The sequence below is a fragment of the Coregonus lavaretus genome, assembly GCF_964263955.1.
Source record: "Coregonus lavaretus genome assembly, chromosome: 5".
Taxonomy (NCBI): domain Eukaryota; kingdom Metazoa; phylum Chordata; class Actinopteri; order Salmoniformes; family Salmonidae; genus Coregonus; species Coregonus lavaretus.
In genome coordinates, this window is record NC_139992.1 from 72,795,158 (window position 1) to 72,818,563 (window position 23,406).

The following is a 23,406-nucleotide window of genomic DNA, read 5'->3' on the forward strand; positions in this document are numbered from 1 at the left end:
AGAGCTGAAAAGACCGCCTGAAATTTCAGCCTGTTTTGGTGGGATGGAGTTTTAGTCTGCCTGGTGAGGTTAAAAGACCAATAAGAGAGTTCCAAACCTCTCTGCCAATAACAGCTAGTTTTCAGTTTTCCACTCCCCACTCATACCACTCCCAGACAGTCCTATAATTTTTTTAACTTGAGAAATGGCCCTTTGCTAAGAAGATATTCTTGTTTCTTTTTTAACATGTTAATTGAATAACATGTTAATTGAAAACATTCACAGTAAGGTATTTAATGGTTACATTTACATTATTTAGCAGATGCTCTTATCCAGAAATGATTTGATATTGAGATAAAAACGGCTGCATTGGGCCTTTAAACATACATCTCCACTCCAGCCTATAGATGTGTACAAGACTAAACAAACAAGCAACACTTTGCCCACACCACTCATAAACAAGCTCACAAACACCTCTTTGTCGTGCTCTGGTGCTTTGTTGTCATGGTGGTGGTGGACCGCTGCATGGTCTTCGGCCACAAGGGGCAGCGCTGTGTCGGGAATGTGGTTGTGGTTGCGGTGGAAGCTGCCTAGAAGGCTATTAGTAGAGTGGTTGCGATGGAAGAGGCCCTCCTTTTCGTCGTTGGGGTGGCTGGAAGCAGGAGATACAGAAGGTTGTATTACAGTAGGATGTTGCCATGCAATAAGACTGGAACTTCATGAAGGTTGCTATACAATATAAAGTGGTTGTTATGCACTGCGATGCTATAATTTATTGCGTCCATGCAAGAAGTGGATGATAGTTAATGCAGTCAGTATCAAAAGAAACAAATCCTCCATTTCCTCTACATAACATCCTAAGACTCGTATTAAGGATAACTTATGAAGACTCTCATTAAGCATATGCTATAAAGACTCTTATTAGGGATATGTTATAAAGACTCTTATTAAGGATTTGTTATAAAGACTCTTATTAAGGATATGTCATAAAGACTATTATTAAGAATATGTTATAAAGACTCTTATTAAGGATATGTTATAAACTCTTTCAAGGAAATCAAAAATGGACTCAACCTATTCAAGTGGGTGACATACTGGGAGTTTTCCTTGTATTCCATGGAACACACTGGATTGTGTTGGGTGTACTCCTCTTAACAAGACACAGCAGTGTGTGTGTGTGTGTGTGTGTGTGCGTGCGTGCTTGCGTGTGTGTGTGTGTGTGTGTGTGTGTGTGACCAGGCCCCTCACAGCACACAGACAGTTTGATCACACTCGTGCTCCGGTCCAGAGGTGACATAACCTCCATCATTAGGTCCGTTTGGTCTCGTTACCCGCCTCCCAAGTTGGACACAATAGTTCAACAAAACAAAAGAACAAGGTGTGCCACCACACCGAATTGTGCTCAAGCTGCGCCCAGAGAATCTTTAAATGGGACTGAGTAAGCGATGAGCTAAATTCTACAGCCACCTTGATGTATTTCTTTCCACATCATAAATTCCTATCTTGGACTGGCTCAGCCAATTAGACAGCTTTTTCCCATGGAAAGCAGCTGGTGACATGGTGGGAAATGTTGCCAAAAGGTTGCAACTGATGGGGAGTGTGCAACGAGGCCTGGTGGCGGAGTGTTGATGACTGTGTGTTGTGTGTGTGTTGTGTGTGTGTGTGTGTGTGTGTGTGTGTGTGTGTGTGAGAGAGAGAGAGAGCGAGAGAGAGAGAGAGAGAGAGAGAGAGAGAGAGAGAGAGAGAGAGACATAGTTTAATATATTCAACAAAGTGTGTTTGTTTGTGTGTAAGTGCATGTGTGTGTGTGTGTATGCTGCACACTGCACATACAGTGCATCTGTCTAAATGGTTGACAATGGTTCAATCTGGCCCAGAGTTTGCTCTATGGTTGGTGACAGACTGCCAGGTGACCTGTCACTGACCCCTGGTGTAACATGGCTTACAGGGAGGTTGGCACTTGGCGCCATAAGATACAGACTAGGCAGGTTCCATTTCTGGGATGAAACCACAACCCATGTTTTGACAACAATGTCTGGGCTAAATACAACCTAAAGTAAAATGACACCGCTGGTCCTGCTCACACTGCCCTACCCTATGCTTTGACTTCTTTCTCCCCTCTCTCTCCAGATGAAATCTTGTGACTTGTGACGGCCGGCTGCCCAACAACCTGCCTGATTGACCCTATCCCCTCTCTCTTCTCCAGAACATTTCCAGAGACCTTCTCCCTTACCTCACCTCGCTCATCAACTCATCCATGACCGCTGGCCATGTCCTTTCCGTCTTCAAGAGAGCGAGAGTTGCATCTCTGCATGTCTGGCAGACATATCAGTGTGGATATCGGATCACCACATCAAGCTGAACCTCGGCAAGACGGAGCTGCTCTTCCTCCCGGGGAAGGACTGCCCGCTCCATGATCTCGCCATCACGGTTGACAACTCCATTGTGTCCTCCTCCCAGAGGTGCAAAGTACCTTGGCGTGACCCTGGACAACACCCTGTCGTTCTCCGCTAACATCAAAGCGGTGACCCGATCCTGCAGGTTCATGCTCTACAACATTCGCAGAGTACGACCCTACCTTACACAGAAAGCGGCACAGGTCCTAATCCAGGCACTTGTCATCTCCTGTCTGGATTACTGCAACTCGCTGTTGGCTGGGCTCCCTGCCTGTGCCATTAAACCCCTACAACTTATCCAGAACGCTGCAGCCCGTCTGGTGTTCAACCTTCCCAAGTTCTCTCATGTCACCCCGCTCCTCCGCACACTCCACTGGCTTCCAGTTGAGGCTCGCATCTACTACAAGACCATGGTGCTTGCCTACGGAGCTGTGAGGGGAATGGCACCTCCTTACCTTCAGTCTCTGATCAAACCCTACACCCAAACGAGGGCACTACGTTCATCCACCTCTGGCCTGCTAGCTCCCCTATCTCTACGGAAGCACAGTTCCCGCTCAGCCCAGTCAAAGCTATTCGCTGCTCTGGCACCCCAATGGTGGAACAAGCTCCCCCACGACGCCAGGACAGCGGAGTCACTGACCACCTTCCAGAGACACTTGAAACCCTACCGCTTTAAGGAATACCTGGAATAGTATAAAGTAATCCTTCTTCCCCCACCCCCCATAAAAAAAAAGAAGGTGGTTGTCCCACTGGCTATCATAAGTTGAATGCACCAATTTGTAAGTTGCTCTGGATAAGAGCGTCTGCTAAATGATGTAAATGTAAATGTAAGTATTTTTATGGGGTGTGGGGGAAGAAGGGTTACTTTATACTATTCCAGGTATTCCTTAAAGAGGTAGGGTTTCAAGTGTCTCCGGAAGGTGGTCAGTGACTCCGCTGTCCTGGCGTCTTGGGGGAGCTTGTTCTGATCAGAGCCTGAAGGTAAGGAGGTGCCGTTCCCCTCACAGCTCCGTAGGCAAGCACCATGGTCTTGTAGTAGATGCGAGCCTCAACTGGAAGCCAGTGGAGTGTGCGGAGGAGCGGGGTGACATGAGAGAACTTGGGAAGGTTGAACACCAGACGGGCTGCGGCGTAGTAGCAACAGGTATAAAAGAACACACTAATATAACACAACAATCAATCAACTTCAGACACTGATCGCAATAGGCCTAGTATCCATTACTTCATCCCATCATCCAAAAGGCATACCATTAAGATAAAAATTGATGATTGCTTGAAGCAAACCCAGGAACACACCACAACATTAGTAAGAAAACCATGACTGATGAGTCTCTGCAAACCATTAATGTTCCACCACAGAGTACCTCGAGACACCATGCAAAGTTAATACTGTTAATGGCCAAACATGGTACCATTCTGTTCTCTTCTTTACTGGAGGGCTTGAGTCGGGAGCTGGGACCAAGCTGGGCCTAGGGACCAAGCTGGGCCTAGGAAAACTGAATCTGAGTACAGAGACAGATAGAAGGGAGAGTTCACACAAATTTGAAAGGTGTGTGTGCGTGTGTGTGTGTGTGTGTGCGTGCGTGAGTGAGTGTGCATGTGTTTATGCATGCGTATGTTGGAATGAGGCCTGTGTCCCAACTTAAGGCGACTTCCTGGGTTGTATTCAACTATGGCAAGCCACCACATTGAAGGCAACAAAATACAAATAGGAAAAGTCCTCCTTTATCCTTCATTCATATGCTCATGCTGCTCATCCCTCAGCCTTTATTTCAAATTGACTGCTGACATTCATCAAGTATTTTCTCCCCATATATAAGTCTTGGTGAACTCTGTCATGTGCCGTCAATGCAGCAGCACTGTTAGGGCACATGTGCTGTGGTGGTAAAGAACACAAGGTGATGTACTGTAGATCAATAGATAGATAAACCAACAAAAGGGCTTACCAAGAAAAACTTCAAAAGGACTAATTGGAGACTGGATAGATAAACCAACGGAGGCTGGAGGGGAAGAGGGTGATTGGCGTTGGGGTGATACTCTTTAGTATTTTCATCTAGGACCGAAATGATTTAAATTGTTTGGATGATTTAAAACAGTGTGATCCTTTATTTAACCAGGGAAGTCACATTGAGATTGACCTGTCTCTGTCAAGTGAGATTTTAAAAAATGTTTTATCTGGGCTATGTAGGGTAATAATCAATGCTATTTACTATTGATCTCCCACTACTTATTCTATCATTTGGTTGTAGGTCCAACATCACTTACTGTAATCCCTATATGCATCCCAAATGGCACCTTACTCCTTAAATAGTGAACAACTTTTGACCAGAGCCACAGAGCCCTATGTGGATTACATAGGGCAGGGCTCTCCAACCCTGTTCCTGGAGAGCTACCCTCCTGTAGGTTTTCACTCCAACCCCAGTTGTAACTAACCTGATTTGTCTTATTAACCAGCAGATTATTACAGCAGATTATTAGAATCAGGTGACCTAGATTAGGATTGGAGGTGACCTAGACTAGGGTTGGAGCTACCGTCCTGAATTTATAGGACGGTAGCTCTCCAGGAACAGGGTTGGAGAGCCTTGCCATATGGAATATGCTGCCATTCGGGACACAGCCATGGGCTTCCATTCTCTGTATGAGATCTGATGGAGACTTAGGGATGAGGATAAACAAATATATTGTATACAGTGAATTCGGAGAGTATTCAGACCACTTTTTCCACATTCTTCTCATCAATCTACACACAATACCACATAATGACAAAGCAAAAAGCAGGTTTTTATACATTTTTGCTCATTTATAAAAAATGTTATAACTGAAATATCACATTTACGTAAGTATTCAGACCCTTTACTCAGTACTTTGTTGAAGCACCTTTGGAAGCAATTACAGCCTTGAGTCTTCTTGGGTATGATGCTACAAGCTTGGCACACCTGTATTTGGGGAGGTTCTCCCATTCTTCTCTGCAGATCCTCTCAAGTTCTCTCAGGTTGGATGGGGAGTGTCGCTGCACTGCTATTTTCAGGTCTCTCCAGAGATGTGAACTCAATTTCGAGTCTCATAGCAAAGGGTCTGAATACTTACGTAAATAAGGTATTTCTGTTTTTTATTTTTAATACATTTGCAAAAAAATCCAAAAACCTGTTTTCGCTTTGTCATTATGGGGTATTGTGTGTAGATTGATGAGGAAAAAAATGTATTTAATCAATTTTAGAATAAGGCTGTAACGTAATAAAATGTGGGAAAAGTGAAGGGGTCTGAATACTTTCCAAATGCACTGTATAAGAGGATGTGGCGTCTTATTTTTTTGTGGTTTAGCTCTCTGAGCAAAAGCCTGGGCAGCTGACCACTCACTGGTGTTTGAGCAGCAGGGCGCGGAGCACGTTGGCACGGTCCTCTGCTCTGATCTGGTCTGAGATGATCATGGTCTCCACCACCAGGTGGGCAATGCCAGGCAAGGTGGTCTGCTCCAGGTCCAACAGGACGGCACCTTATGGGGGAAGGCAGGGGGAGAGAGAAGGGCACATATTTGTAGTGGAATTTCAAAGTTTTATCAGTAGTAAGTTTGTGACTGTGTGTGTATCTGTATGTTTGTGTGTGTGGTGAGGGCGTCACCATGTGTGATGGTCCTGCGGAGCTCCAGCAGGCTGCGGAAGGAAAGCGAGGCCACGTGGGGTTTTCCCCAGCGGTCCGTCTCCTCCTCCACATCCTCCTCAAACTTGATCCAACGGGCCATCTCCTTCCAGCGCATTTCCTGGTTCTTATCCACTATCAGCTCATTGAGCTCCACAAACACCTATAGGGACCAAACAGACACCTAGTTATCCATGACTTCAAATATGGCTCATCCTTTCTTTTTCTTTTCTTTTTTTTTAAGTCCAAGAACTGAGAAAGAAGTAGAAAATCTGTTGGATCTATTGACTGGGATCTAAGTGAATGTTGGTATTCAATTCTAATTCAATTCTATTCAAGTCTATGAAAAGGAAAACGTTTTATTTTGGTCTAATTTACATATGTGCGTTTGCACTGTAGGAGGCTTAATTAAATGTTTCTGCAAGGAATGTTCTTGGAGCACACAGCAAGCTAACAGAATCGATGTTAGCTCCAACCTTCCTGGAACATTAAAGGGACCAAATAGACGGCGATCCCTCCTTTGCCAGACCATGATATCATACAAATGGGATAAAAGGGAGCTACTCAGATAACACTTTGATAGAAATAGTAAACAAAGTTAGAAAATATGTTCCAAAGGTCACTGATTAGATTATACAGTCTCAAAATATATCTCCTAAAGGTTATGACTGAAGGGTTATGTCATGACTCCAACTGTAAAGTGAAGTCCCCTGGCTTTAGATCTGCAAAATCTTTAGCAAACAATTACTAGGAAGATCATATGTTTTTAATTATTTAATATTTCCAATCAATAAATTAACCAATCAACTGGTGCCGTGGAGTTTGATCTCTCACCTCATGGGTCTTCTTGTCAGCCGTCCTCTTCTTCTTCACGCTGGACAGTTGCGAAGAGCTGTTGGTGTTCTGGAGGAGCTGGCATCGAGAGGACTTCTTCACCAGGTGACGCCTCACCCCAGGGTTGTCCTCGAACCGGTGACCTTAAAGCACAACAACAGGAGCTATTGTTAACGACACTGGGAGGTCAGCTGCAGAAAAGGTAAACTGTGTTCACACAAAGGCCTAGTATAGTACACACTCAGGTTGTATGACGCATTTGCCATTTGTTTTTATTTGTCTGCACAACACAACCGTTGTGTGGTGTCAAAAAAATGTTGTGCAGGTATCACAACTCTTATGTCAAATGTGTTATACAACCTGTGTGTACTAGGCAAAAGACTGGCTGAGTACTGTCTCTATGGGGGAGCTATGTTTTATGACAGAGAATAATACATTAATCTGATTATTGATGTTTATTAAAGGCGCAATAGCAGTTGAAACAATAACAAAGCGTACTCCCTGCCCCTGTTTCAGTAAAAAGCTGAGGAATGGGGCTGGAGAAATGTAACCAATCTCAAATTCATGTTTTGAGGCTATAGTGTTTATTTACATGTACTTTGCTTACAAACATTGGAGCAAAACAAGCTTATATTTGGGGTTCTGTCGGGGTACTTCAAGAATCAATGGGTACATATCATGATTGTCGATTGCCCCTTTAAATTTTCCATGGGAAATAAAGAGAAAATTGAAATTAGGCACGCAATAGGTACATGGGGTAACAGAGGATCGGTCCCCAGCTAGGCAAACAGACAGGGGTCGTTATGTTGGGTGTTTTTTCGCCCACCACAGACCTTCAGAGGCTAAAAAAGCCTGATTCAATTTGAAGTTCTTCAGGCCACAAACCATATTTTATTGAATTTCGCGTAATTGATGCTGTCTACTCCCTAGGAGCGGGGCCTGGCGATGGGAGTGGAACGAGGAAGATGGCGCTCTAAGGACAAGGGTGTGTGTGTGCGTGTGTGTGTGTGCATGCGTGTGTGTGTGTGGGTAGATGCTAGTTACACTGCCAATCAAAGGGCTGGTTTTGCAGACACTCTGGGGAGAAGGCCAGACCACCTCTAGGCCTCAGCTGCTTTGTGTTGTGTTGTAGTCACACCCACCACAGAGTGTACCATAAACAAAGTGTAGGAGACAAGTTGTTTTGTTCCCTCTCTCATCCTCCATCCCTCTGACCCCAAGTTCATCCTTCCATCCTATTCTTTCATTCTTCTTTATGTGGTGTTGTTCAGACAATATAATCATAATAAGAAACGCTCTATGCTAACAGGTCTTGGAGTGCTCCCAGGGATAACTTGGTATTGAACTGGCAGAGATGCCCTTTGGCTGGACTCACTCTGAGCTTTGCTAACTAAATAAAAGTTATTCTGCTGCTTGTAAAGTGCACATCAAATTCCCCAGTGTTAAATGAAAAATGAAAATGTGGACCCATATAGACACTGAACAGTGTTGAACTAAAGCTTTATTTGCATATTTCCCAGAGTGCCTTTCGAGTAAATTGTAGAGTTACCACCCATGACTGAATTTGTTAGCGACAGAGACATGCTTGTTGCATTCATCAATGTTCAGTCCAATGAATTTCACCAAGTGCAATCCTAAGTGAATGTTGTCATTAAAATCATATTATTTAACATATTACAATGTATTTCCTGAGGCCCTACACTCTAAACATAACAATTAACTCTGTAAGTGTTGAATTAACACTCATTGGAGTAAAATAACCCTAGTGTTGGTGTTAACACTTTCCCGTGCATAATTTGGGGGTATCCCCGACATGGAACTCGAACACGGGTCCAACAACTGTCAACCCAACATCTTAGCCGTTACGTCAAAAGATCAAAACCTCTTGGCGAGGTCGATAGGTGTTGGGTTAAGGTCACTACAATATGCATGTAACTGTTATATGTAAATGTTAATTCAAGTCATCATCATCATAACTTCCCAAAGTATTACCTGTGCTCTTGAGTAGCTTCTGAATGCCCCTTCTACAGACCCTATCTGCACTCTATGCCCCCTCCTATGCCCTATATAACCCCACTTCTCTCCCTCTGTGCCCCTTCTGTGCCCTATTTGTGCCACTGAGTATGCCCTCGACAACCCCACTTTTCTCCCTCTCTGCTCCCTTTGTTTTCGATTCTACAATTACCAGTCTGGATGGAAAATATTTTATACAGACTAACACAGTACTGAACATAGTGTATGCCCTCGGTAACCCCAATTATTTGCCATATTAAGCGACCAGTGTCTGTATCTCCAATGCCCTCTGTAGCACCCCAAGCAGCTTCTCCCTCTGTTAATCCTCTATTGCCCCTTAGTGTGGAACTCATGTCAACTCATTCTGTATTCCCCCACTGCTCTCTCTGTAGCCCCTCTATTGCCTTTTAGTGAATAATGTGTATATGTGGTTTATACATCTTGTATATTGTCAATTCCTGGCAGCAGAGTGACTTTCCCAATCAGGACAATTGAGATATTGATTAATCAACATCATCAACGTTCAGCTGCAACACAGTTGACCACAAGCTTCCTCCAGTAGCTACGGTCACTAGCAAGGTTTGCAATTTGATGTGGTTGTGAATGACCAATAGGTGACTCCTCTATGGGCTCTCTCCCATTAGTAACCCTTGTCCCTTCTCTTTTGTATCTCTGGGAATGCTCTGTAGCTGTTTATATCCCTTAGGTAACCCATTTATCGCCCCTATACGTACCCCATGGATGGTGTAACGTATATTCAGTATGTAATATCTATACAGAGGGGCAGAGAGACATCACAAAAGTCAACCAAAGAAACTAGATGATGAACCAGAAAACAGATGATACCTCTCTTGATACCTGTCTGCTGATACCTGTATTTCTCCCTTTTTCACTCTCTGATGAGCTCTTTGGGTCCATTCTGGTCATCACTGGACACCAGTCCCACAATGTAATTGCGACCAGCACCTAGCTAACCCTCACAGCACTACTGCGGAAGTGTCCAAATCCAATGCCAGTCATAAAAACAACAGTATAGTTTGTCAATGGGATTTCTTTCCGCTCCAGTAATGGAGGGGCCCAGGGCCGAACAGGGGCCACACTATCAATAGTTTAGCAGCGAGGGGTAGAGAGGGTTCCAATTCACCCATGACCCGGGACTTGAGAGAGCTTTGATTTCCCCACCTCCACTGCCAGGCCAACCAAGCATTGGCTGTAATTAGCTTGTGTTTGTCTCTTCATACAATCAATAAAAACAACTCTGAATTCTCACTAATCAATTACCAATGTCAGGACTTTCCACCAAAAGGGTAGAGTGCTATTCCACCACTTCAGACACACATTCTCCATTCGTTAGTATGGAAAGGAGACGCGTTCTGTCTCCTAGAGATGAACGTACTTTGGTGCGAAAAGCGCAAATAAATCCCAGAACAACAGCAAAGGACCTTGTGAAGATGCTGGAGGAAACAGGTAGAAATGTATCTATATCCACAGTAAAACGAGTCCTATATTGACATAACCTGAAAGGCCGCACAACAAGGAAGAAGCCACTGCTCCAAAACCGCCATAAAAAAGCCAGACTACGGTTTGCAACTGCACATGGGGACGAATATCATACTTTTTGGAGAAATGTCCTCTGGTCTGATGAAACAAAAATATAACTGTTTGGCCATAATGACCATCATTATGTTTGGAGGAAAAAGGGGAACGCTTGCAAGCCGAAGAACACCATCCCAACCGTGAAGCACAGGGGTGGCAGCATCATGCTGTGGGGGTGCTTTGCTGCAGGAGGGACTGGTGCACTTCACAAAATAGATGGCATCATGAGGAAGGAAAATTATGTGGATATATTGAAGCAACATCTCAAGACATCAGTCAGGAAGTTAAAGCTTGGTCGCAAATGGGTCTTCCATATGGACAATGACCCCAAGCATACTTCCAAAGTTGTGGCAAAATGGCTGAAGGACAACAAAGTCAAGGTATTGGAGTGGCCATCACAAAGCCCTGACCTCAATCCTATAGAACATTTGTGGGCAGAACTGAAAAAGCGTGTGCGAGCAAGGAGGCCTACAAACCTGACTCAGTTACACCAGCTCTGTCAGGAGGAATGGGACAAAATTCACCCAACTTATTGTGAGAAGCTTGGGGAAGGCTACCCGAAACGTTTGACCCAAGTTAATCAATTTAAAGGCAATGCTACCAAATACTAATTGAGTGTATGTAAACTTCTGACCCCACTGGGAATGTGATGAAATAAATAAAAGCTGAAATAAATCATTCTCTCTACTATTATTCTGACATTTCACATTCTTAAAATACAGTGGTGATCCTAACTGACCTAAGACCCGTATGGAATTGTTACTAGGATTAAATGTCAGGAATTGTGAAAAACTGAGTTTAAATGTATTTGGCTAAGGTGTATGTAAACTTCCGACTTCAACTGTATGTACAGTTTTTCTCTGAGGTCTTGGCTGATTTATTTTGATTTTCCAATGATGTCAAGCAAAGAGGCACTGAGTTTGAAGGTAGGCCTTGAAATACATCCACAGGTACACCTCCAATTGACTAAAATGATGTCAATTAGCCTATCAGAAGCTTCTAAAGCCATGACATCATTTTCTGGAATTTTCCAAGCTGTTTAAAGCCACAGTCACACAACTTAGTGTATGTAACTTCTGACCCACTGGAATTGTGATACAGTGAATTATAAGTGAAATAATCCATCTCTAAACAATTGTTGGAAAAATTACTTGTGTCATGCACAAAGTAGATGTCCTAACCGACTTGCCAAAACTATAGTTTGTTAACAAGACATTTGTGGAGTGGTTGAAAAACGAGTTTGAATGACTCCAACCTAAGTGTATGTAAACTTCCGACTTCAACTGTATGTTACAGTATGTTACACAGTTATCATAGCCTAAAACAAGGTCAACATAATACCAACACAGCAAATGCTGAGTGTTAAATTAACACTGAAAGTGTTGACCTGTATAGACCAATGGAACAGTGTTAAATTAAAGGTCCCAAACAGTTATTCTGATTCCCATGTAAAATAGCCTTTTGAGTGACTAAAATATTGACCTGTATAGACCAATGGAACAGTGTTAAATTAAAGGTCCCAAACAGTTATTCTGATTCCCATGTAAAATAGCCTTTTGAGTGACTAAAATATCATCCATAATATTTTTGGGTGATAGAAATGTTGTTGTTTTTTTGAAAAATTATTTTTTCTCTCATGGCTAACTAACAGGAAGCTTGAAAATAGGCTGAGTGGGCAGGGATCTTATATTAATGGGCTCGCCTTTACTGACAGCTCTTTGAAATGCTTATGTTAAGAAACTTGGATGCAGTGCGCAGCGTTGCAGTAAAATCATCTCATGAGAATCTGGCGATACACAAAGCAACTCAAACAATATTACAATTGCATAAATTATGTCAATTCTTTTACACCTCCCATTTGGCATGTCTGTTGTGATGTGGTTCACAGCAGCACTGACGGATATGTTGACATGACAACTGCATCAGAGTTTTGAACGACCTTCCCCCCTTTTTGTTCCATGCTGGCTGAAGACCTAGCTAGCCAGTAACTAGCTAACACCAGACACAGATGAAAGGGGAGACATATAAGTATCTTTGCCATGAATGAATAGTTTAAACTTTTAATTATATTTGCTGACACCTACATTCAAATGATTGCACCAGTAGAGTAGCTATCTAGCTATATAAACCACGCCTCTCCGCAAATACGCCTTCGCCAATGTTGGTTACAAGCCAGTACTTATTTAAATTTGGTAAGAGAATATCATGTTACCACTGGTGTATTAAAATGATAATAATAATCCAGCCTCCTGAATCCAAGTGTTTCACATGGGGGAGGGGACCAGCAACTTTATGATCAAACTTTATCAATGCAGAAGTAACAGTCATTTTTCATACTTTGGTCATCATACATTGATCTGGTTTCATCCAAATATCATAAAATGTCATGACAAACATGATTTTGACTCTTCATGACCTTTAACACACTGCTTGGTGTAAAGCCTTGTTTTGCAGAGAGCCTTTCAAGTGAATTGTAGAGTTACCACCCATGACTGTATTTGTTAGTGACAGAGACATGGTTGTTGCATTCAGCCATTTTCAGTCCTCAGAACTTCACCAAGTGAGATCCTGAGCGTATATGTTATCATTAAAATAAAATTATATAACACAATACAAACATTAATGTATTTCATTATTTTGAGGGCCTAAACTCTAAACATTAGTGTAACATAACCACAGTTCAAACAAAACCTTATTATTTTTTTCATACTGGCCCCCCATGGGAAACGAACCCACAACCCTGGCGTTGCAATGCCATGCTCTACCAACTGAGCTACATCCCTGCCAGACATTCCCTCCCCTAACCTGGACGACGCTGGGCCAATTGTGCACCGCCCCATGGGTCTCCCGGTCGCGGCCAGCTACGACAGAGGCTGGATTCGAACCAGGATCTCTGGTGGCACAGCTAGCACTGCGATGCAGTGCCGTAGACCACTGCGCCATTCGGTTAATTTAACCATACATTTCTGTAAGCTTCATTAAAGCTACAGTAGAGTTAGTGTTTGACCATAACATGTCATAACAATTCAACATAACCGATGAACCGGAATGACATTTACTCTCACAGGTGGCTAAAAATAACTTCCTGAAATCCACACCCCTACTAAGCCAAGCCTCCAGTCTTCTGATCTGACCCGCTTGGTCATATCTCAATAACCCAGCCTCAACAAACCAACCTTGCTCTTTTTAAAAATGCCTGCAACCCAGCAGTTGGGTCATCCAAACAACCCAGTAGTTTTTTTATTGTAAGCCCTCAAAATAAGGCCTTATAAAATACATATGAGTGGGTTAAATACGAAATGGGTTAAATAATTACATGGTTATGATAACATATTCACTTAGGATCTCACTCGGTGAAGTCCATAGGACTGAAAATGGATGAATGCAACAAGCACTAAGCAGTGTGTTAATTCAACACTGTTCAGTGTCTATAAGGGTCCACACTTTCAACACTGGGGAATTTGTTGTGAAGTGTTGTCCATTCTTCCATGGCCACACACTGCTTCCCTCTGGGAGGTGGGAGCCCTGGTACTTACGGATGGGCTCCAGGGGGTCTGGGTCCTCAGGGGACCCCAGGTGGTCATGGATGGACTCCAGCAGGTCATAGTCGTCGAAATCAAAAACAAACTCCTCAAAGTCTTCCAAGCCCTCCATGTTGAACTGAGAGGCGCGGCGCACAACCTCTGCTCCCTCGCTATGCCGGAGGAGCACAGGGGGACACCGGGGTGAGGTGCCCAAGGTCCCTGGTCGGTGAACGTTGGTGGTTGCCTTGGTGTTGGTCCCTTCTGAATAGGGATGTTTGTCTCCAACCACCTCCTCCGAAGAGGGGGCTGGTGGTCCCTTGTTCTCTTGCCCCACGGGGTCTGTCATCTCCTGGGTCGGCGCCGGTGTCTGTGGTGCCTCCTCCCCACCCTGCTCCAGGTGGGCGCCCTGCTCATCCAGGGTTCTGGCGTTCTCTCGCCTGCCGTCTCTCGCCGAGGGGTTGGTGTTAGCTGTCAGCCAAGCCTGGGCGTCTTCTGTGTTATTCGTCAGGAACAGGAGCTGGAGCACAAGCAAAGCTGGTGTAGTGGCTGCTGGTTACCAAAAGGCTATGTCCACTTTGCAGACTACTATGAGTTCAGGTGAGGTTTTTTAATATGTTTTTTGTCAGGCGTTTTCTCGCTGGCTGCCCCAGAGTTGATTCTATAGGTCCTATTCTGGACTAGCTGTTGTCACTGGAAATCCACTATACCATGTGAGGATTCCCTTTGGAGTTCTAAGAATGGAAACGAGGGAAAAAGTGTGGAGAAAAGGTCAGACAAAAAACAGATATTTATCTTCTCAGCGTCCTTATAATTTGCCCCAATACATATCAAAAGCGGAAGAGAAATGTCACACTGCTGCTATCCTCCCATCGGCGCAGACAGAGGTGTAAGTGGTGTCGGTAGTAGAGTTAGCGGTACAGCCTCAGGCAGGGCAGGCTTCAGCAGGCAGAAGTTTAAAGCTCTGAAGCCCCCCCCCCGTGCTGGTCCCACAGCAAGAGTAACAGAGGGCTCGAGCTGTCATTCCAAAAGGAAATACTGATACAAACGGAACCACTTTTTTTCAGACCTCCCTCTAATCTATTGGGCCAATCCACCCGTTTCCGTGACGTTGGCTGTCCATTGATCCTGGGATGGACGCTTGGCTGTGGCAGGGCATGCTGGTGGGGTGAGGGCAGGCAGCAAGAGCAGAGTCAAGGCTGAATCAGAGGCTCAAGAGGAAAACATTGAAGTGATTGCTCTCTTCTTCTCTCAGAAAACATCCACACATCTGAGAAAATTATCATTCCGTAACACAGACACAGAGGCACAGTCACATACAGACAAACAGTAGGCATACTGCTGTTGCACAGCATGGTACTCTGCTTTGGAGCAATCTCCAGCACAGGTCTCCATGGAAACTGTGATTATTTCTAATGGCCTGTCACTCTTCGCCCACAACGGGTACCTGAGCTGAACACTGACCTTTCCTCAAACCTGTGTTTACAGTGTGTGTGTGTGTGTGTGTGTGTGTGTGTGTGTGTGTGTGTGTGTGTGTGTGTGTGTGTGCGTGCGTGCGTGCATGCATGTGTGAGCATGTGCATGTGTTTCACTTGCTTAGAGGCATTCTGAACATAAGCACCAGTTTGTGAAGCTTCAAAGCAACCCTGCTCTATAGCATTGTCAAGCATGGTCACTAGTAGTCCACATCACAACCCTGCTCTATAGCATTGTCAAACAGGGTCACTGGTAACCCACATCAGCCATGTTACTCTCAGTGAATGAACAAGTACACTCTCAGTGGGGCAATGGAACTCACATTGCCATGGGCAAGACAAGACAAATCTCTGTCAACATTTCAAATGGTTATCATGAATGCTATACTACTAGATTCAAATGCAGTGCTACATCCTGGATGTTTTAACCCTGCTGTGACAAGACTCTGCTGAACAAGTCAAACAAGTGAATGGTCAGGTGGAACAGTTTCATTTGCTTGGAATAGCAATTAATGAAAGTTATGTCCTGTTAAAAAAACAATGCTAGGGCTTGCCTTACATAATGCCAGTTAACCATTTTCAAACGTCAAACCATCACCCCGTACCACATCAAACTATCATTGTAAACCACAAATATACTGCTGTGTGCTGCGACTGAATGACAATATGGACTCGTCGGAGTAGAAAGGGACGGGGAGGAGGTGGAACGGATATGAGCTATAGGATATATGTGCTATAGCCTGACATCTTACTGTTCGATCCCCTAAATCCAATAGCTTGTTTGTTTCAAAGTGGGTGCCCTGTTTCTTGTTCTATTTCCATCTACTCCGAGCATCCGGTCAATGCTTCCCGTGCTGGGTGGGTAAAAGCAGGAAGGGCCTGGGGCAGGGTTGCTGTCAAGAAGAATCGACAACTGATCTCTTCTGATAATTATTGCCCAGGGATCATGGGACGGGTGGGATGGGCCAGGGACTGCTACCCATTTATTTGTCATACAAATAAATAGAGTTGCACACTCTATTTACAGTACCAGTCAAAAGTTTGGACACACCTACTCATTCAAGGGTTTTTCTTTATTTTTACTATTTTGGCCTGTCAATGGCCTGTCACAAGAGAGAGATCAAGAGTGAGCTATAGAGCGGCAGACAGTGAGAGAGAGAGACAGTAAAAGAGAAGGACACATACAGAGAGAGAGAGAGAGAGAGAGAGAGAGAGAGAGAGAGAGAGAGAGAGAGAGAGAGAATATATATATATGGTTACATTCTCCATGCCAATTAAGCCTTTTGTATTAATTTAATTGAGAGAAAGAGTGGGAGAGAGGATGGACCATTTTGACAAATAAGAAGAAGATGCTGAAACGTTGGTTGTTTACCCAATAAATTACTGGGAGTTTATATACAGTACCAGTCAAAAGTTTGGACACACCTACTCATTCAAGGGTTTTTCTTTATTTTTACTATTTTCTACATTGTAGAATAATAATGAAGACATCAAAACTATGAAATAACACATATGGAATCATGTAGTAATAAAAAAAGTGTTAAACAAATCCAAATATATTTTATATTTGAGATTCTTCAAATAGCCACCCTTTGCCTTGATGACAGCTTTGCACACTCTTGGCATTCTCTCAACCAGCTTCACCTGGAATGCTTTTCCAACAGTCTTGAAGGAGTTCCCACATATGCTGAGTACTTGTTGGCTGCTTTTCCTTCACTCTGCCGTCCGACTCATCCCAAAACATCTCAATTGGGTTGAGGTCGGGGGATTGTGGATGCCAGGTCATCTGATGCAGCACTCCATCACTCTCCTTCTTGGTAAAATAGCCCTTACACAGCCTGTAGGTGTGTTGGGTCATTGTCCTGTTGAAAAACAAATGATAGCCCCACTAAGCCCAAACCAGATGGGATGGCGTATCGCTGCAGAATGCTGTGGTAGCTATGCTGGTTAAGTGTGCCTTGAATTCTAAATAAATCACAGACAGTGTCACCAGCAAAGCACCCCCACACCATAACACCTCCTCCTCCATGCTTTACGGTGGGAACTACACATGCAGAGATCATCCGTTCACCCACACCGCGTCTCACAAAGACATGGCGGTTTGAACCAAAAATCTCCAATTTGGACTCCAGACAAAAGGACAAATGTCCACCCGTCTAATGTCCATCACTCGCGTTTCTTGGCTCAAGCCGGTCTCTTCTTCTTATTGGTGTCCTTTAGTAGTGGTTTCTTTGCAGCAGTTCGACCATGAAGGCCTGATTCACACAGTCCCCCCTGAACAGTTGATGTTGAGATGTGTCTGTTACTTGAACTCTGTGAAGCATTTATTTGGGCTGCAATTTCTGAGGCTGGTAACTGTAATGAACGTATCCTCAGCAGCAGAGGTAAATCTGGGTCTTCCATTCCTGTGGCGGTCCTCAAGAAAGCCAGTTTCATCATAGCGCTTCATGGTTTTTGTGACTGCACTTGAAGAAACTTTCAAAGTTCTTGAAATATTCAGTATTGACTGACCTTCATGTCTTCAAGTAATGATGGACTGTTGTTTCTCTTTGCTTATTTGAGATGTTCTTGCCATAATATGGATTTGGTATTTTACCAAATAGGGCTATCTTCTGTATACCCCCCTACCTTTTCACAACACAACTGATTGGCTCAAACGCATTAAGAAGGAAATAAATTCCACCAATTAACTTTTAAGATCTGTTAATTGAAATGCATTCCAGGTGACTACCTCATGAAGCTGGTTGAGAGAATGCCAAGAATTTGCAAAGCTGTCATCAAGGCAAAGGGTGGCTATTTGATTTGTTTAACACTTTTTTTGTTACTACATGATTCCATATGTGTTATTTCATAGTTTTGATGTCTTCACTATTATTCTACAATGTAGAAAATAGTAAAAATAAAGAAAAACCCTTGAATGAGCAGGTGTGTCCAATCTTTTGACTGGTACTGTATATACAGTGGGGGAAAAAAGTATTTAGTCAGCCACCAATTGTGCAAGTTCTCCCACTTAAAAAGATGAGAGAGGCCTGTCATTTTCATCATAGGTACACGTCAACTATGACAGACAAATTGAGAAAAAAAATCCAGAAAAACACATTGTAGGATTTTTAATGAATTTATTTGCAAATTATGGTGGAAAATAAGTATTTGGTCAATAACAAAAGTTTCTCAATACTTTGTTATATACCCTTTGTTGGCAATGACACAGGTCAAACGTTTTCTGTAAGTCTTCAAAAGATTTTCACACACTGTTGCTGGTATTTTGGCCCATTCCTCCATGCAGATCTCCTCTAGAGCAGTGATGTTTTGGGGCTGTCGCTGGGCAACACAGACTTTCAACTCCCTCCAAAGATTTTCTATGGGGTTGAGATCTGGAGACTTGCTATGCCACTCCAGGACCTTGAAATGCTTCTTACGAAGCCACTCCTTCGTTGCCCGGGCGGTGTGTTTGGGATCATTGTCATGCTGAAAGACCCAGCCACGTTTCCTCTTCAATGCCCTTGCTGATGGAAGGAGGTTTTCACTCAAAATCTCACGATACATGGCCCCATTCATTCTTTCCTTTACACGGATCAGTCGTCCTGGTCTCTTTGCAGAAAAACAGCCCCAAAGCATGATGTTTCCACCCCCATGCTTCACAGTAGGTATGGTGTTCTTTGGATGCAACTCAGCATTCTTTGTCCTCCAAACACGAGTTTTTACCAAAAAGTTCTATTTTGGTTCATCTGACCATATGACATTCTCCCAATCCTCTTCTGGATCATCCAAATGCACTCTAGCAAACTTCAGACAGGCCTGGACATGTACTGGCTTAAGCAGGGGGACACGTCTTGCACTGCAGGATTTGAGTCCCTGGCGGCGTAGTGTGTTTCTGATGGTAGGCTTTGGTCCCAGCTTTCTGCAGGTCATTCACTAGGTCCCCCCGTGTAGTTCTGGGATTTTTGCTCACCGTTCTTGTGATCATTTTGACCCCACGGGGTGAGATCTTGCGTGGAGCCCCAGATCGAGGGAGATTATCAGTGGTCTTGTATGTCTTCCATTTCCTAATAATTGCTCCCACAGTTGATTTCTTCAAACTAAGCTGCTTACCTATTGCAGATTCAGTCTTCCCAGCCTGGTGCAGGTCTACAATTTTGTTTCTGGTGTCCTTTGACAGCTCTTTGGTCTTGGCCATAGTGGAGTTTGGAGTGTGACTGTTTGAGGTTGTGGACAGGTGTCTTTTATACTGATAACAAGTTCAAACAGGTGGCATTAATACAGGTAACGAGTGGAGGACAGAGGAGCCTCTTAAAGAAGAAGTTACAGGTCTGTGAGAGCCAGAAATCTTGCTTGTTTGTAGGTGACCAAATACTTATTTTCCACCATAATTTGCAAATAAATTCATTAAGAATCCTACAATGTGATTTTCTGGATTTTTTTTCCTCAATTTGTCTGTCATAGTGTACCTATGATGAAAATTACAGGCCTCTATCATCTTTTTAAGTGGGAGAACTTGCACAATTGGTGGCTGACTAAACACTTTTTTTCCCCACTGTAAACTCCCAGTAATTTATTGGGTAAACCACCAACGTTTCAGCATCTTCTTCTTATTTGTCAAAATGGTCCATCCTCTCTCCCACTCTTTCTCTCAACTAAATTAAATTCAAAAGGCTTTATTGGCATGGAGAATGTACCAAATATACACTGCTCAAAAAAAGAAAGGGAACACTAAAATAACACATCCTAGATCTGAATGAATGAAATAATCTTATTAAATACTTTTTTCTTTACATAGTTGAATGAGCTGACAACAAAATCACACAACAATTATCAATGGAAATCAAATGTATCAACCCATGGAGGTCTGGATTTGGAGTCACCCTCAAAATTAAAGTGGAAAACCACACTACAGGCTGATCCAACTTTGATGTAATGTCCTTAAAACAAGTCAAAATGAGGCTCAGTAGTGTGTGTGGCCTCCACGTACCTGTATGACCTCCCTACAACGCCTGGGCATGCTCCTGATGAGGTGGCGGATGGTCTCCTGAGGGATCTCCTCCCAGACCTGGACTAAAGCATCCACCAACTCCTGGACAGTCTGTGGTGCAACGTGGCGTTGGTGGATGGAGCGAGACATGATGTCCCAGATGTGCTCAATTGGATTCAGGTCTGGGGAACGGGCGGGCCAGTCCATAGCATCAATGCCTTCCTCTTGCAGGAACTGCTGACACACTCCAGCCACATGAGGTCTAGCATTGTCTTGCATTAGGAGGAACCCAGGGCCAACCGCACCAGCATATGGTCTCACAAGGGGTCTGAGGATCTCATCTCGGTACCTAATGGCAGTCAGGCTACCTCTGGCGAGCACATGGAGGGCTGTGCGGCCCCCCAGAGAAATGCCACCCCACACCATGACTGACCCACCGCCAAACCGGTCATGCTGGAGGATGTTGCAGGCAGCAGAACGTTCTCCACGGCGTCTCCAGACACTGTCACGTCTGTCACGTGCTCAGTGTGAACTTGCTTTCATCTGTGAAGAGCACAGGGCGCCAATGGCGAATTTGCCAATCTTGGTGTTCTCTGGCAAATGCCAAACGTCCTGCACGGTGTTGGGCTGTAAGCACAACCCCCACCTGTGGACGTCGGGCCCTCATACCACCCTCATGAAGTCTTTTTCTGACCGTTTGAGCAGACACATGCACATTTGTGGCCTGCTGGAGGTCATTTTGCAGGGCTCTTGCAGTGCTCCTCCTGCTCCTCCTTGCACAAAGGCGGAGGTAGCAGTCCTGCTGCTGGGTTGTTGCCCTCCTACGGCCTCCTCCACGTCTCCTGATGTACTGGCCTGTCTCCTGGTAGCGCCTCCATGCTCTGGACACTACGCTGACAGACACAGCAAACCTTCTTGCCACAGCTCGCATTGATGTGCCATCCTGGATGAGCTGCACTACCTGAGCCACTTGTGTGGGTTGTAGACTCCGTCTCATGCTACCACTAGAGTGAAAGCCCTGCCAGCATTCAAAAGTGACCAAAACATCAGCCAGGAAGCATAGGAACTGAGAAGTGGTCTGTGGTCACCACCTGCAAAACCAGTCCTTTATTGGGGGTGTCTTGCTAATTGCCTATAATTTCCACCTGTTGTCTATTCCATTTGCACAACAGCATGTGAAATGTATCGTCAATCAGTGTTGCTTCCTAAGTGGACAGTTTGATTTCACAGAAGTGTGATTGACTTGGATTTACATTGTGTTGATTAAGTGTTCCCTTTATTTTTTTGAGCAGTGTATATTCTTTCTCTCTTTCTCTTTCTCTTTCTCTCTCTCTCTCTCTCTCTCTCTCTCTCTCTCTCTCTCTCTCTCTCTCTCTCTCTCTCTCTCTCGCTCTCTCTGTATTTGTCTTTCTCTCTTTCTTTCTTTTTTACTGTCTCTCTCTCTCACTGTTTGCCGCTCTGTATCTCACTCTGGATCTCTCTCTTGTGACAGGCCATTGAACTGCTATATTCCCCCGACCAACACTCGTACAGGTCCAAAACAAAGCTCTCACCTTCAAACATAAACACTTGTACGGTCCAGCAAACAAGCACAAGCCCCCTGACATTCATCCACGTGAGGTACAGTAAACAACAAGCAGCCTCCTGATTTCCTCACTCAAATAATGTGGCTCTCCGTCCCCAAGGGCCAGTCATCATACAGGCCAACATTCATACAGTCCAGTAGTCAAGTATCCCACCTCCCAAATGCCCATGCTTGCATGGGCTAGTCAACATACACACACACAATTGTGAATCGTTTCAGGAAACTAGGCGTATGCCGCGCATCACTACATTTAGATTTTTTTACATTTAAGTCATTTAGCAGACACTCTTATCCAGAGCGACTTACAAATTGGTGCATTCAACTTAGGAAAGCCAGTGGGACAACCACATCTTGATCACAGTAAGTACAGTTCATCAAACAAGCAGCTGTGAGCAAAGTCAGTGCAATCAGGGACAACTACATCTCGATCACAGTAAGTACATTTCTTTAAACAAGTCAGTGCTAGCAGGTGAAATAAGTCAGGTGTTAGTTTAGACAAAACACAGTGGTAGTAAAGGGGGGGTAGAAGGATTACTATTATACTATTCCAGGTATTCCTCAAAGAGGTAGGGTTTCAAGTGTCTCCGGAAGGTGGTCAGTGACTCCGCTGTCCTGGCGTCGTGGGGGAGCTTGTTCCACCATTAGGGTGCCAGAGCAGCGAATAGCTTTGACTGGGCTGAGCAGGAACTGAGCTTCCGTAGAAGTAGGGGGGCTAGCAGGCCAGAGGTGGATGAACGTATTGCCCTCGTTTGGGTGTAGGGTCTGATCAGAACCTGAAGGTAAGGAGGTGCCGTTCCCCTCACAGCTCCGTAGGCAAGCACAATGGTTTTGTAGTAGATGCAAGCTTAAACTGGAAGCCAGTGGAGTGTGCGGAGGAGCGGGGTGACGTGAGAGAACTTGGGAAGGTTGAACACCAGACGGGCTGCAGTGTTCTGGATAAGTTGCAGGGATTTAATGGCACAGGCAGGGAGCCCAGCCAACAGCGAGTTGCAGTAATCCAGACGGGAGATGACAAGTGCCTGGATTAGGACCTGTGCCGCTTTCTGTGTAAGGTAGGGTCGTACTCTGCGAATGTTGTAGAGCATGAACCTGCAGGATCGGGTCACCGCTTTGATGTAAGCAGAGAACGGCAGGGTGTTGTCCAGGGTCACGCCAAGGTTCTTTGCACTCTGGGAGGAGGACACAATGGAGTTGTCAACTGTGATGGCGAGATCATGGAGCGGGCAGTCCTTCCCCGGGAGGAAGAGCAGCTCCGTCTCAGCTTGAGGTGGTGATCCGACATCCACACTGATATGTCTGCCAGACATGCAGAGATGCGATTCGCCACCTGGTTATCAGAAGGGGGAAAGGAGAAAATTAATTGTGTGTCGTCTGCATAGCAATGATAGGAGAGACCATGTGA

At 44.4% G+C, this 23,406-nt stretch overlaps 1 protein-coding gene across 1 annotated transcript in view; it reads right to left on the bottom strand.

The window, feature by feature from the left end:
• Positions 1–23,406, bottom strand: part of slc4a3 (solute carrier family 4 member 3) — a gene marked incomplete at both ends in the record, with an annotated part of 95,307 nt that overhangs the window by 14,202 nt on the left and 57,699 nt on the right. Inside the window, 4 exons of the mRNA XM_084161609.1 lie at positions 454–631; positions 5,733–5,868; positions 5,994–6,174; positions 6,846–6,988. Of these exons, the coding sequence (XP_084017735.1) occupies positions 454–631; positions 5,733–5,868; positions 5,994–6,174; positions 6,846–6,988 (638 nt within the window). The remainder of the gene's footprint in view (positions 1–453; positions 632–5,732; positions 5,869–5,993; positions 6,175–6,845; positions 6,989–23,406) is intronic.